This window comes from Cyprinodon tularosa, unplaced genomic scaffold (assembly GCF_016077235.1).
Source record: "Cyprinodon tularosa strain WSP-4 unplaced genomic scaffold, ASM1607723v1 ctg89, whole genome shotgun sequence".
In the NCBI taxonomy this organism is placed as follows: domain Eukaryota; kingdom Metazoa; phylum Chordata; class Actinopteri; order Cyprinodontiformes; family Cyprinodontidae; genus Cyprinodon; species Cyprinodon tularosa.
In genome coordinates this window covers 594992-610831 of record NW_024039662.1, presented here as the reverse complement: position 1 = coordinate 610831, position 15840 = coordinate 594992, and the positions used below count along the sequence as shown (strand labels likewise).

The 15840-nt window shown below is 39.2% G+C and overlaps 1 protein-coding gene across 1 annotated transcript; it reads right to left on the bottom strand.

Moving 5' to 3' along the window:
• Nucleotides 1-583: 583 nt before the first annotated feature.
• Nucleotides 584-14869, bottom strand: ddx47 (DEAD (Asp-Glu-Ala-Asp) box polypeptide 47). Its single transcript, XM_038273790.1, has 12 exons — nt 14708-14869; nt 14417-14510; nt 9403-9591; nt 9239-9310; nt 8585-8703; nt 5621-5692; nt 5428-5544; nt 5204-5350; nt 4980-5117; nt 4822-4892; nt 4602-4731; nt 584-944 (listed from the first exon to the last, which is right to left on the bottom strand). Exons 1-12 carry the CDS (start codon nt 14825-14827, stop codon nt 771-773), a joined length of 1443 nt encoding a protein of 480 aa, XP_038129718.1. The 5' UTR covers nt 14828-14869; the 3' UTR covers nt 584-770.
• Nucleotides 14870-15840: the final 971 nt, after the last annotated feature.

Here is a 15840-nt window from a genome sequence, read left to right as displayed (position 1 = left end):
CTTTGTAGCTTAATGGACAATGCAAACCTGATCATCTTCAGCATTCAAGTTTGCTGCTGTTTGCATCAACGTTAAAAACTTTACTTTGTTTTTAGCAGATTTCTTTCTTTACCTTTAGTAATGTAAAACTTTTGCGTTTACAAGGAGAGATTTTTCAACAATTCTAAATGAAGAAATTAAACACCACACACGATAGTGCTGTTATTTTTATAACCATTGCCATAGCTGTACGAGCAATGAAGATTATGAGCATGCTTTTTCACACAAGTGATAAACTGAACCCTATCACCATGGCGATTACGTCACTCTGACTTCCTCATTCTTATATGAATGTAAACCAGTATTATCGGTCAGATTGTTGTAACATTCAGGGTTTTAATGAAGACAGTTCTCAGGCCGCCCTCAGTTCGATGCCGTCCTGAGCGGAAGCCATATAGCACCCTTTTAAAAACATCCGCTTTTATCTGTAAGCTAATTATTTACCATCAAATCCAATATTTTTCTTTCAGAAGACTTTAAGGCAGTTTTTTCCCCCTTCGCGGTTTAAGACAATCACTCCAAAAAAACACCAACAGGCATGAAACAAGTTTTACAGAAAAGTTTTTATTAGAAATGGAACAAAACTCATAGTGGGACAAAGAAAGCACTTATTGTGCTGTTAAATAGTCGTTGAGCCGGCAGAGCGAAGGGTGGAAAACAAGCCGTCATAAAGTGTACATCAGAAAGAGGAGAGGCGTCTTGTGTTGTGGTTCTGTACATTTTATGATGCTTCAGCGTCCTCCTCTCCAGGCTCCTCCGCCCCTCTTCCCTCCTCTTCCTCTTCCTCCTCCTCCTGATCCTCCTTTGACTTTCTTCCTCACTCCGCTGGCCTGTTCTGTGTCGTCCTCATCCTCGCCTTGTCCAGCTTTGGGTCTCTTCCTTTTCTCCCCTTGTTCCCTCATTTCCTGAAACAGAGAGGTCATTTTTGTTAGGATGATTCGACTCTTGTTCCAAAACTATATTACAAATCCACAGTGACATTTTCCCCCCATTTCCTAATGAAAGTGTTTTAAAGTAATAGGAGGCTAAATCTCAGGTGTTATTCGAAAATGAAGGAAACACCTTTGCATGAGATAAATAAAATGTTCTCTCACACTTTTTAAAAGAAGAGAGATGGAAACAACTATCACAATGTTCACCGAACCATGAGATCATTCAGCAGCTGTTTCTGCTCAGAGTTTCCACACAGATAACTTGCCTGACTGACGAAAGTCTCCAAATGTTTAAAATCAAGATTCCCAAATAGAGTCCGGATTTGAAGCAATTCCTGGAGAAGAGCTCTCTCAGTTTTCCTCTCGCGGTTCACCACAGTTAGGATTTTTTTTCCCCTTCAGAAGTTTTTTTCTGGTTATAATCATCAACTCTTATACCTTCATACAACCACAAGTAGCCGCCTGTCATTCTAAGGGTTGAATGAAGCATTATTTTAACATGAAGCCGTTTCATTATTTCCCATAAAGTGATGAATAGATTTCTTTATTTCTGCTTTCATGCAGAATAAAACAGAGGCCATAAATAGTAGCATGAAGCCAGATGCTTTCTGTTCAACCAGTATTCTGGCACTTAAAAAATGAAATATTACTGTTTTCCTTCCATGTTTAAAATAGAAGCTGTGTTTTATTTTAATCAAATACTAGTTAAACATTCTAGCCTAAAGTTTGGACAGCACTGCCTTGAAGGCATTTTAATCAGGGTTAAATATTACAACCCACTGCTGCTGTCGTCAAACACAATAATATATAATTCCCATCTCTCAACAGCATTATTTGTTAAAGCTTGATTGATTATTTGGTTGAAGCCTTTTAACTAACTAGTCTGACTGTAGATGTGAGAAACTTCAGATGCTTTTCAGCCTCACTTTAACGGAAAGGGAACTTTTTATTTCCCACGTCGCTAGAAGCTCATCCAGGAGGATCAAGTTCTGCAAAGCCAATGACTTCCTGCTCAGTTTTCATGGATAGCAAAGATTTTAAATGCCTGATTTAAGTAAAATGATTCTGTTAATGTGTGTTGTGATAACATGCAAAATGGCACTATATATATTTTCATAATCAACTGAAGTGGATGGATTAATGGATTAATTAATGGTTAATTGGAGTATAAAGACTAAACCCTGCTATTAGCTGAGAGGAACCTACACTATATTGCCAAAAGTATTTGCTCACCCATCCAAATTATTGGAATCAGGTGTTCCAATCACTTCCATGGCCACAGGTGTATAAATTCAAGCACCTAGGCATGCAGACTGTTTTTACAAACATTTGTGAAAGAATTGGTCGCTCTCAGGAGCTCAGTGAATTCCAGCGTGGAACTGTGATAGGATGCCACCTGTGCAACAAATCCAGTCGTGAAATTTCCTCGCTCCTAAATATTCCACAGTCAACTGTCAGCTGTATTATAAGAAAATGGAAGTGTTTGGGAACGACAGCAACTCAGCCACGAAGAGGTAGGCCACGTAAACTGACGGAGCGGGGTCAGCGGATGCTGACGCGCATAGTGCGAAGAGGTCGCCAACTTTCTGCAGAGTCAATCACTACAGACCTCCAAACTTCATGTGGCCTTCAGATTAGCTCAAGAACAGTGCGCAGAGAGCTTCATGGAATGGGTTTCCATGGTCGAGCAGCTGCATCCAAGCCATACATCACCAAGTGCAATGCAAAGCGTCGGATGCGGTGGTGTAAAGCACGCCGCCACTGGACTCTAGAGCAGTGGAGACGCGTTCTCTGGAGTGACGAATCGCGCTTCTCCATCTGGCAATCTGATGGACGGGTCTGGGTTTGGCGGTTGCCAGGAGAACGGTACTTGTCTGACTGCATTGTGCCAAGTGTAAAGTTTGGTGGAGGGGGGATTATGGTGTGAGGTTGTTTTTCAGGAGCTGGGCTTGGCCCCTTAGTTCCAGTGAAAGGAACTCTGAATGCTTCAGCATACCAAGACATTTTGGACAATTCCATGCTCCCAACTTTGTGGGAACAGTTTGGAGCTGGCCCCTTCCTCTTCCAACATGACTGTGCACCAGTGCACAAAGCAAGGTCCATAAAGACATGGATGACAGAGTCTGGTGTGGATGAACTTGACTGGCCTGCACAGAGTCCTGACCTCAACCCGATAGAACACCTTTGGGATGAATTAGAGCGGAGACTGAGAGCCAGGCCTTCTCGTCCAACATCAGTGTGCGACCTCACAAATGCGCTTCTGGAAGAATGGTCAAAAATTCCCATAAACACACTCCTAAACCTTGTGGACAGCCTTCCCAGAAGAGTTGAAGCTGTTCTAGCTGCAAAGGGTGGACCGACGTCATATTGAACCCTATGGATTAGGAACGGGATGTCACTTAAGCTCATATGTGAGTCAAGGCAGGTGAGCAAATACTTTTGGCAATATAGTGTATCTAGCATGCATATATATTTATACACACAAATTTTGCATTAAAGATTGAAAACCGATTTTTTTGTGATCATGTTCTATTTAGAACTTCTCAAGTCACGTCCTTTTAGCTTCACCTGGTTTAAATTCTTTAGAAATCTAAATTCTGTGAATCAAATGATTAATCAGAACAAATAAATAAAAACTCAACAGACTCAATGAACAAAATGTTATTTTCAGGGTTTATACAGGAAGGAGTAACTCTTAATTTAATGCTTTTAATGCTCTTTTTATGCTCTTAGAAATAATTTCAATGCCATCAACACTCTCTCTCTCTCTCTCTCTCTCTCTCTCCAGCCTCTTCTGTTAAAATGTGATTTTTCTCATTCTCTAGATTCTCTCCGCCTCGAGCTTCTTTTCCAAACATACGGCTTTATGATCAACCAGAAGCAGCTCCACGCAAACCAGTTATGTCCAATATATATGTGACAACATTTTTTTTATAACCTTTTTTTTTTTTTTTTTTTTAAATAAAACATTTTAAATGCCATGATAATCACATTTAATTAAACTTAATCCTAATTAAGGCCTTAATTTAAAAATTATGATTTTATGACTTTTAATGATTTTCAATGATCCGCAAAAATCCCGCTATCTATTATAGCCCTTTTTTTTATATATATATATCAATAATAAAATAAAACCTCACTTGTTATTCCCAGTGGTAGAGAAAGGTCTGGGTGACATCATATTTATACCCCAGGAACACAAACTAATAAAAGGTTCCTGGGCACTAAAACAAAAAATGTGCGGAATAAAATCCAATGTAGCCGATAACCTAACACAGTAATATAAGAGTGTTGTAGTCAAGACGACACCAGCCGGGACCAAGGAGTACCAAGACAAGACCTTTATTGTCTCTGACACTATAGTGTCAACACTTCCAACAAACACACTTTAATCCATCCAAATAGTAAAATGGATTGCATTAGCAACAGCTTTTAAAATTGAAATTGTCACCATATCAGAACTTTAATTTGTTACCAGAAAAGAAAAATAATCTTATATTTTTCACGCAGTCTGAGATATTTAGATGTTTTTAATGTGAGTCGAGGGAACAGGTTGTTTTTTTGTTTTTATATCCTGTGTAATGTTTGTGTTAACATCTAAAAGGGGCGATCTTTTGAGGGTGGACTTACCAGCCTGGCAAACCTCTGAGCCTCGCTCACCCTCTCCACCAGCATCATCACTTCCTCCTCCTGCGTTGGAAACGCCGGGAGTTTCTTCCCGATTAAACTTTCAATTCGTTGGAAAAGCTCTACGTCGTACCTTCAGGATCAGGGATGAAAAAGGTCAACATTTAGCAGAAATGGATTTCAAAACAGACGGCTGAAACAAAGCGTAGAAAAAGACTCTTACTGCGTTACAAAAGTGATGGATTTCCCAGAACGCCCTGCTCTGGCCGTTCGCCCGACTCTGTGGATGTAGTCCTGTGAGAACAGACGGGTGAGAAGATCAGTTAGAGGTTGAACACAGAAACAGGCAGTCCAACAGCTAAAGAACGACCCCTGCCGTACCTTAGAGTGTGTGGGGATGTCATAGTTGATGACACAGTCAACATGAGGGATGTCCAGACCTCGAGACGCCACATCGGTCGCCAGGAGCACAGAACGAGACTTTGATTTGAACTTGTTAAGAGCTCCGAGACGTTTATTCTGCAGAAAAGAGAGAGATGTCTTAGCAAGCACACGCCTTTCAGACAGCAGGGTTTTATGAAATGATGAAGCAAAGCGAGCTCCACCTGACTCATCTGGCCGTGCAGAGGGATGGCGGTGATGCCCAGGTTCCTGAGCATCAGCGCCACCCGCTGGGCGTTGTTACACGTGCTGCAAAAAATCATGAAGGAGTTCCCAGCCAGCTCGTTCAGGATGGAAACCAGGTAACAGTCCTACAGCAGAGTAAACCGTTTAAAGAACAAAACCAAGAACAAACAGACAGGAATCCACTGTAAGATCAAAGCCTTACCTTGTATTTGGATGGAATAAAGATGTAGTACTGCTGCAGCTTGTCTACTGTGGAATATTTGGTGGAAACGGCGCATTTTACGGGATCTTTGAGAGCCGCTCTTTGGAGCTTCTGGACCTGCGGAACAAAGGAAAGACTCCTGAGCAGAGAGGCCAACTCTGGCCGCACAGGCATTACAGGACGATTAAAGTACCTTTTTGGTCATGGTGGCTGAGAACAAGAAGGTCCGTCTGTCTCTAGGAATAACTTTCAGGATCTTGTCCACCTATTGGAAAAAAAAAAAACACACAAATATCTCATTACAGGTGAATCGATCCAGCCTTTAATAAACTTATGGGAGGAAAATATGAGTGCAGAGGTAGGCAAACTGTAAAATCGATGTTTATGTCTGGACATTGTTTTTATTTTATCACCCTATAACTACAAACCGCATTGATTTTTTTATTTTATTTTGACAAGAAATAATAAAAACGGTAACAAAACATCAAAGGAATTGTTTTCAATTTTGAATTGTCTTGAGTCAGTAATTATTAGAACGTTTTTCCTGCCTATGAATGACTCGAGCTCAGACTGGACAGGAAGTCTGGCTAAACACGGGTCATCAGGTCCTGAAAATCATGGCAGCTTATTTAAGAATCCTTTGTTTTCTGGAACCCAGATAGCACCGACGCCACTGACTACACCCTGTACGATCCAGTCAAATGATTTACAGCTATTATAGTCCAAACTAAGAACCACCAGATAAAGTTACAAGTTTGTATAGAAACAATTTAACAAGAGTAAAACTTTTGTGATGATAATAAAAGCACAAAACCTTAAATCAAGGTGCATCTGTCTAAACCCAAAGCTCTTATTCTCTCCTAGAGCTGAAACTGTTAAGGCCAGAACACCCATTCCCGTTTTACATCCAATCCGACACAAAACCGCGCCGGACAATGTTGCGGCGTTTAGATCTCATTAAAAGCCAGCAGGGATGAGTTCTGCAGGGGCCTGAGTAGGTCGATCTAAGCAGAAATTCAACGGTAATTTCATGGGTCTGACAGGAAGAGAGAAGCGGTTACAAAGTAAAACATATCCCCTTTTGGGGAAAATACAAAATAAAATCTGTTCATCTGGAGTCCCACAGAGCAGCAGACAGACTCAGGCAAAAAAAAAAAATCATTTTAAAATATGCTTTACCCGTGATGGCAATTCAGGAGGATAGAAAAAGGATAAAATATTGATCCTCTTAAGCCGCGCAAAATCAACGAGGGACAGAAACGCAGTTTATCAATGCCCTCGGAAAAAAAAAAGAACTTCAGGAGGACAGAAAACGGATTCAGTAAAATAGTGATCCTCTTTGAGCCTCAGATAGAACGAAATAACGAGCGGCAGACAGAGCAAGGATGCAAAGTGCATTACTCTACACTATGAAAAAAAAAACTTTGATAAACTTCACAGATCTCTCTCTGAGAATCGTCTCTCTGCCTCAGTCAGCTTATAAACCGTCCCACGGCGTTTATTCCTGTGTTTTTATTTTCTTTACGCATAGATCTCATTACGTTTTTAATATAGTCATAAAAATAATCTCTATCTGATCTGGTTTAAGATGCAGCACAGACTCATTTAGAGGGGCTTTGCTTTATAGCTGCACTGGTTTTCTTTTATCTATTTATTTGACTAACCTTTCATAATCTGTCCAAATCAAATGTTGCAAATTGCTTTAGATTTGTGTAGCAAAGAGACAGAAGTGAAAAAGAAATCTGCACAGATCTGCACAGCCTAACCTTTCTATACGCAGTAAGTGCAAAATAGTTCTAAAAAATCGTATCAGAGATTAAAACATCGTACACAGCCGGTGGGATCTGGCCTTTAATCAGATTAATCTTAATCACTTATTAAATTAATCATTAAATTATTTGTTAACTGAATCAAATGTTTATCCAGAGTGTGCATAAAATATAAAAACTACTAAAAGAACAACCCACTCACCAATAATCAGGCTAAAAAATAAAAATGTTTTATTCAATGTTTAAAAAATTATTTTTTCCTTATATATGCTCTCTAGAACTCCTTATGTGGCATCATTTAGCTTCAACCAGCTCAAATTATTAAAATAAAAACTCAAATCTCTAATTAAGCACCTTTAGCTTCCAGATTTTTAATCGATGAGTCTCAAAATTAGTCGACAAATCAACCAATTAGAAAAGTAACCTTTAGTTGTGTGCGTAGTTATACACATACGCTGGTCATACAATTAGTATATCATTAAAAAGTTTTATTTATTTCAATCATTTAATTCAAAAAGTGAAACCTATATATTATATTCATTCATTACATGCAGACTGATATTACAAATGTTAATTACTTTTAATGTGATGGTTGTAAAGGGTTAACTATTGAAACTCACTGCCTCAGAGAATTAGAATATTGTGAAAAGGGTCAAATATTGAAGCAGAAAACTGCTGACTTAACAGATGATCGTTGACACCTTCCTATCTAATTTTATCGGTTGTTTTTTTAATCACTCATCCAACTGAATTAAGTACATGTTTATCTTAATGTGCAGCACTTTGGAAACACTGCTGTTTATAGAAGGTGTTATATGAATACTGGGGGTGAGTATTGGCGTGGGTGCTGCGATACGACATTATCACTAAATCGCAATATCAACATATTTAGTGATATTTTTCCTGCTATCAAATTTGAATGTATAGATGAAAAGCAGATAAAGCGCTGCGCCGCACAGCTAAATGGCTCCACAGCATGATCTGCCAGAGTGGCGAGCAGAGGGAGCCATTTGTCCCTCAGTTTTATGTTAAAATGTTTTGCTTTAAAAAAATCGACACTGGGAACTGAAAGATGGATATTATATCAGGCAGCCAACAATCACAATATATTGCCGAAACGATATTTTTCAGACCCTAATAAACACAGAGGATTGGATTTGACTGGAGCAGAAGAGCTGAAGGCCACTATCAGAGCAACCTGGACTCCAACAACACCTGAGCTCTGCTGCAGTAATCCAGGAAGAAGGAGCCTCAAATCAGTACCTGCTCATACTTATTAGTTGGCCAACATGTCTAGAAATCTTAAAAACCATGGATCCTCTTACTCATTTGCTTTAGTTTTAACCTAAGAGCTTTATCAAGTCATTTGTGCTGCTGTGAGAGCCTACTTCAGTCTCAAAGTCCATGTTGAGGATCCTGTCGGCTTCATCCATGACCAGGAACTTCAGAGCTCGCAGGGAGAAGCCCTTTGTGTTCTCCAGGTGATCGATCAACCGACCGGGAGTGGCTGAAAAACATTCAGTCAGCATTAGGCCTAAAACGATCAGATTAATCATAATTAATCGATTATTGAAATTATCGTCAACTAATGTTTCAATAAATGAATCGTTAACTGGAGTATAGAGACTCTAAAACATGCCTTAGGCTGATACAGAAACCCACTTAGAGCAGTAATTATATCAAAGTATGTATAAATAGTATAAATTTATAGTATATAAAGTTATACTATTTATACTAAGTATAAATTGTTATGACAAACAATATCCTGCATTTAAGATACAAAACGTTTTTGCCGTCATATGCTCTAAAGTTTTAGTTTCATCTGGTTTAATTCTGTAAAAAAATCTTCTTTCAGGAACCTTTGGATAATAATGGATTAATTAAAAAAATAATCAACAGATTAAGTGATTAGCAATATAATATTTGGTTTCAGCCCTAGTCAGCATCATAAATGAAGTGGTTGAAGTCCAAAAACAAAAGCAGACAAACAATTTATTAAACATTTCTAAAAAAGCAGAAAGAGGGTCCATCCATTCCCTTACCGATAACAATATGTGGCTTCTTAGCTAACACCAAGGACTGAGACATCATGTCGATTCCACCAACAATCACAGCTGCAACAGATAGGAAACAGGTTTTAATAGAAAAAGGGCAATAAATAAAGTTTTATGATCAGTAAAGTCGGTAACCTTTCATACAAACGTACCACATTTAACCCCAATGCTGGAGCCCAGAGCCTCGAACTGCTCGGAGATCTGGAAGGCCAACTCTCTGGTGGGCGTGAGGACGAGCGTGTGGAGCCTCTGAGGCGACGCCAGCAGTGACTGGAGGATGGGGAGAGCGAAAGCACCCGTCTTTCCTGAACCCGTCTCTGCCAGGCCGATCACATCCCGGCCTGCCGACACACAGAGATAAGCAACGTTACCCTACTGCAGAGGATCAAACATATATTGTGGAATTTCACACAATATATAGACTTCAATCTTTTCAAAGTTTGTTTGAGCCATAACTAGAGCAAAAAAATATTATTTTCCATTTTATCTTTTTTTTCTTCTTAACCCTGAGTTTAGATTTTCTCCAATCAAACAATTGGTTAACTATTTGTAGTTTATATCAAATATTTTCAAATGTCTATACAGATTATCTGCTCCTTATTCAGCTACAACCCACATCACTTTGGACCCCAAAGCAGATGGAACATTTAGGACTAATATAGGTCCTCTTCATTCTCCTTAGACACATCTTTATATGATAAACTCAAGGCAGTGCATAGCTGTCAATCACAAAAATTAAAAATGTTATGTGGTTTTCAGCCTTCTTTACTCCTGAAACAATCATGTGCAACTAAACATTGAAATAAGGCAGGTTGAGTTTGCAAATAATCTAAGGTGATCTTTTAGACCTATATTGGGGATTAGCTTCTATAAGCATTTAAGAACATTAGATTCCAGGTTCTACGTTTGTTCTTTTAACCCTGTGATGCACAGAACGGCGCCAACGTAGAGCGGAGACTTCCACTGAATTGATCTACGTTAAGAGCTAGTAAAAAAGAGCAGCAGTGTGGATGGATTGTAATAAAAGCATAAAAAGGAAAGCAGCTGAGGTGTTGGTGTTCAACAGACAGAAACACTGGATCATTATCTGCTGTCCTTTAACCGATCTGTGGGATATGTTGTCCAAAGATGGTCTGTGCAACTGGATGAATTTGATGGGAGGATGGATGGGAGAGTTCATGTTTATTCAAATTCCAGCAAATAACACCCATCAACATTAAGCTAGCACTACGGCGGGATAATGATAGAGCAGAGCCAGACTGTCAGCATGGCCCAGTCAAAGCCCAGAGCAAAACCCAATTCAGTCTGTGCCCAAAAATATAAAACTGGTTCTCAGGTGATTTCCGTCCAATCTGTTTCAGTTTTTAAGCAAAACCTGGTAGATATGTGATTGAAAAGGAATAACGTGCAAGTGTATAAAGGTGGTTATACATAGTAATTACTAAACATGAATACAAATGCACATAAAACTAGAAAACCATAAAAAGGAGAAAACCATCTATGATATTTTCATTGCATTTCACATCACTTCACGTCGCAAAGTCACTCAATATTTGAGTAAAACACATAAAGTTTGTGTTTGTAATGTTAGAAAGCAGAAAAAAGTTCAAAGTCTATTGATATTTACTTTTACTGAAAGAGAATGATCAATAATAATAGTAATAACTGAACTTTATTGGGCTGCTATCGTGGGGAGCCCAGGGAGCAGGTTGGGGTTAAAGGTCAGAGACCCAGAATGGCAGTCGGTGGGAGTGGGGCTCAAACTCAGAACCTCAGGATTCCAAGCTCTATGCCATAACCAGTAGGCTGCTACTCACCTAAGTATTAAACAACATATTAAACAATATATCATATCCTATATATATGGTCGGAGCAGTGCGCTTATGCTCTGAGAAGGTTACAAATACCCAGTTTGATCCCCATAGTCTGCACTCTGGGTCCCTGAGCAAGACCCTTCACCAACAGTGCTCCCTGGGCGCCCCACGATGGCAGCCACTGCTCCCCAAGGGGATGGGTTAAATGCAGGGTTAATTTTCCCATTGAGAGACAATAGAGGGATTTACATAATATTACAATCACTAATGAGGTTATAGATTTTATTGAAGCTAAACAATTAGTAGACAATAACTACATAGGGCAAGTTAGCATTTTGGATCACTTGCATCCCCCTTACAAATGGAGTCCCCCCCCCCCCCCCGTCCCTCAGTGAGGTATAGAAGCACCATAAAGAAAATAGGTGGTTTGAGAGGGGCGTGAAGGAAGCCATCTATATTAAGAGAGAAAAACCAACTTTAAACAGAGGTGGTGGACTCAAGATTCCAGCTTCCAAAAACACACAATTCAGTTATAGAGATGATCCCTTCCAGATATCACCACACCCCCCACCCCATCACAGAGGAACAAAGAGACTCCTCTCTTCAGCCAGGTGAACAATACTTCCTTAACGACCGACCCTTCACAATCATAGACAGGTTTCAGATATTACAGGCTAACAATGGAACCAAACGACCAACTCATCGGTTTCCATTTGCATGTTTCCAAGCGATACAAGGCTTTGTCTATATAAGACTCAAACTCACTGCGGATCCAGATATTTGAATTGAGAATGCTTCCTGAAGAGGTAGCGAAACGTCTTCAAACCTTGGAAACCAAGTCCAGTGGATATTTTTGAATTTTTACTGAATGACTATGACCTGGATGACTGAGAATCGTCATCAGCATCTCATTTTGGCATTTGACCAATTAGATGATGATGAATGATATATACCTGCTGTAAATAAATTTGAAAAGAAAAGTTAACATGTCATGAAAAAAAAGGTAAAAAGCTCATGGAAAAGTTAAAAAGTAAAGTTAATAAGTGGATTCTGGAAGTCCAGATAATACCAGATCCTGTTCTGATCATTCTGGAAATATCTGATGAGCTCTTAACAGCGTCTCCTGTCGCATGGTGTTATAACTCCTGAAGGAAAAAGAAGAGCTCTTATTGAATCACTGGCTATCAGACCTGACCGGCACCCTTCACCTGGAAAGAATCAGATGCATTCTAAAAGAAAAACAGAGAGTTTGAAAAAACTTAACTCAATAACTGACTAATGTGACCAAACTGTAGCACTCCTGGGGGAGGGTGGGGTGGGATGGGGGCTTTTAGCTCTTGTATTTGATATTTGATTGATGTCGTTTGTTGTTTTTTTATTTTCAGTACTATCATTATTCTGTTGTTATTGTTAACTATGTTTTTATTATCCTCATTTTATTATAGATGTTGTCACTATGCCTTTTTGTTGTTTATGTGTCAGACTTTTTCTCAAAAAGAAACATGTAAATGTCAAATCAAGTGCCTTGATGAAAGAAATGTTTCACAATAAATATATCTGAAATCAAAAACTTAATAAGCCTAGTTAACAATTATATTAAGGTTTATAAACTAATAAATGTAAGTGCCAGTATCAATATTAATGCCTCTAAGGCAGAGGTCACGGATTAGTGAACCGCGGTCTGGATCTGGACCCACCTGCTGGCTAATCCAGACCCAACCTGTTATAAAACATTTATAAATTACCGCATGTTGTCTGATGACAATCGAAATCCCTCATACTCCATCACCGCTTCACCCCACGGCGCTCCAGGCCTCCTGCTTATCCTCGGAGCTCGAGGAGCGCATGCGCGATAATATCAGGAAATTCGTAGGAGCAAAACATGCAGAAATGAACGCTTAATTTATTATAACATATTAAAATAATCCCCATCAGCATCATGCATATCTGCTGTTTCTGATAGAGATGAGAAATCTGCTTCCTGGTCTGAAGTTTGCGTCCAATAGTTGAAATAAAAGGTGTTAGTTTTTTTAAATATATAAGAATTATGCTCTAATTTGTAGTTACCAATCTGTTGTTACTATATTTTAATTTGACAAACCGGATCTTTTCGATTTTCTTTTCCCTGTTCGACGCAATTGCAATAGCGGATCTTGACCTAGCCGGACCGAGCGGAGCCTGAACATTTAGAGCATGTTTGGCTCAACCTGCTGCTGTGAAGCAGGATTCTCCACCATGAACAGAATCAAAAATAAATATGGATCCAGGCTCAAAATGAGCACCTTGATATGTGCTTTGTCTCTATTCAAACCAGGTTTAAAGCCTTGCAGGGCAGCCTAAAGCCCACTGCTCTCATTAAAGGAATAGTACACCCAAAACATGATTAGCCTTCATTTTCTACTCACCCCCATGCTGAACAACACCCTGGAGTACTTTTTTGATATCTCAAATGCATCTGGAGATCTGGGAGGCTTCTTGCTGTCTGCTGACATTCAAATAATGGAGGTCTATGGCTATGACTTTTATGGACCTTTCTGCCTCGGGCGCCATAGACCTCCATTATTTGAATGTCAGCAGACAGCAAGAAGCCTCCCAGATCTCCAGATGCATTTGAGATATCAAAAAAGTACTCCAGAGTGTTGTTCAGCATGGGGGTGAGTAGAAAATGAAGGCTAATCATGTTTTGGGTGTACTATTCCTTTAAGACTGAAAAAAGACAGAAAAACAAAAAACAGTCAGTTCCGTTTTTTTATAAAACGTGAATCAGGAAATTTTCTTTATACCAAACTGAAAGATTGTTGTTATCTTGTTCAAAAAACACTTAAGATTTTAAAATGGAATAATTTTCTTTTTTTTTTTTTTTTTTAATTGAATGTATAACACAGATAGATAAACAGCTGCATTTCAGTGTTAAATGCTGTTTAAAGTAACAGATTATAATTATAAAGGCCTCCGGACCTTTAAAGGTTGATGATTTTCTTTATTCAGACCCTGCTGACTTTTAATTGGTTACCCCTAATCTAAGGTTATGTTGTACCAAAAAATATGTGTTTCTTTCTCTCTAAGAGTGTTTTCCATGAATTTCTTACAGAAGCACTTCTGTTATTTTTCTTAATATATTCGGGAAAGTTGTTATTACATTGACATTCGTTTTTGCCATCAAAATCTCCATTTTTATTAATGTTACAAAGGTAATAAGGTCATGTCTTGGATTCGGCTTGAAATGTTGATTTTCAAAGGATTTCACTGAGTGTCCTATAAAGTTCTATAAATCTGAGCTGATTTTTTTTAAGCACAAGTGGAGTTGGAAGGAAAAGTAAGCGTTAATAAAGAAGAACGAGAGCATTCCTACCTTGAAGAGCGACTGGTATGGCTTCCACCTGGATCTTTGTAGGACTTTTCCATCCCAGCTGATCGCAGGCCTCACAGAGCACCTCAGTCACCCCCTACAGAAGGCAGATACCGGAGACACTTTCACAAGACGTTTTTTATTGTTTTACAGATGCCTTTTAGACACTGACAGGCGCCTAAGGACGCCTAAAGCAAGGAGTTGTTTAACAAATCATTAGCTTTGTTTAGCTAAGCCCTAAAAAGCTTAATCTTTTCAGTTTTTCTCTCGTTAGCTGTGAGACAACAAACCTACCAGGTCCTTAAATGTCTTCGCCGTCTCCTCATTTTCTCCACCATTAATAATTTCTTCATGGTCGCTGCCAGAATCATCTGCACTCTGATCTGTGTTTTGCTTCGGACTCTGTTCCTCCATGCTTGTTGCAACGTGTGGACGCCTCCGGACTGCGCAGATGCGGAAACGTTCCCCCAATGCATGATGGGAAATCGTGTTTTTTTCCTGACAGACGCTAAAGTAGCTTTCAACAGTATTTTTTTTTTTTAGCCTGATAAACAAGACTAAAAGTGAGATAAAATGTGTAATTTAGTCTGGCCTCGATGAATGAGACATCGGAAAATTGTTGATGAGAACCTATTGTTTTTTCAAACCATGGCCATTTCTCAATTCACGAGATATCGTCAAGAACACAGGAGCTGCGTGAAGCAGACACTCCACCCAAGTCAAAAAAACTCTGCAAATAGGGAATAATGATGGACAGAGTCAGATAAACACCAGTCAAATGAAAACTTTGGCAAATAAAACAAAAAAATCGCCATCAGAGCCAGCGGTCCTTCACACACCGCTATGCCGAGAGAGGGCTGCTGCAGACAGGCTGCGGTTAGCCCTGACTGACGTTAGCCTCGGAATTCTGCTGGTTGCCCCGGTCCTCTAAACTTCGGAAATTTATTTTTAATTACGCATTAAATCAGTAAATTGATCATATAGTGATGCTCTAAAGTATAATATTCTCGCCTCAAATGATCTTAAAACGTACTTTTATTGAACAACAGAAAAGAGAACTTTTAACTTTCAATGGAGCGCTTTATTGTAAGCTGCTGCTGCCGCGGTGCATGCACATGGTATGTCTGTCACGTGGTATGTCCTTTTTATTTTTATATCTTTATAAAATTTTCAGATGTTAAAATAACATTAGTAACAATGTAACAGAGCTGTTGCTCGTGTATTGAATGAACATGTCTCTACCATCAGCCGTCTCCAAAGGCGTTTCAGAGAATTTGGCATTAAATCCAACCAAACTCACAACCATAGACCACATGTAACCACACCAGCCAGGTCCTCCACACCCAGATTTACTGTGACTAGATCCTGAGGCCCATTGTTGTGCCATACATTCAAGAACATCACCTCATGTTGCAGTGGGATAATGC

Bases quoted from the DNA above. Each gene is read 5' to 3' on its own strand.
- ddx47 (XM_038273790.1), bottom strand. From the start codon at position 14,827: ATGGAGGAACAGAGTCCGAAGCAAAACACAGATCAGAGTGCAGATGAT. The intron at 14,511-14,707 runs GTAGGTTTGTTG...TGCCTTCTGTAG, and splicing joins CGAAGACATTTAAGGACCTG to GGGGTGACTGAGGTGCTCTG. The intron at 5,693-8,584 runs GTAGGCTCTCAC...TTTTTCCAATAG, and splicing joins ACATGGACTTTGAGACTGAA to GTGGACAAGATCCTGAAAGT.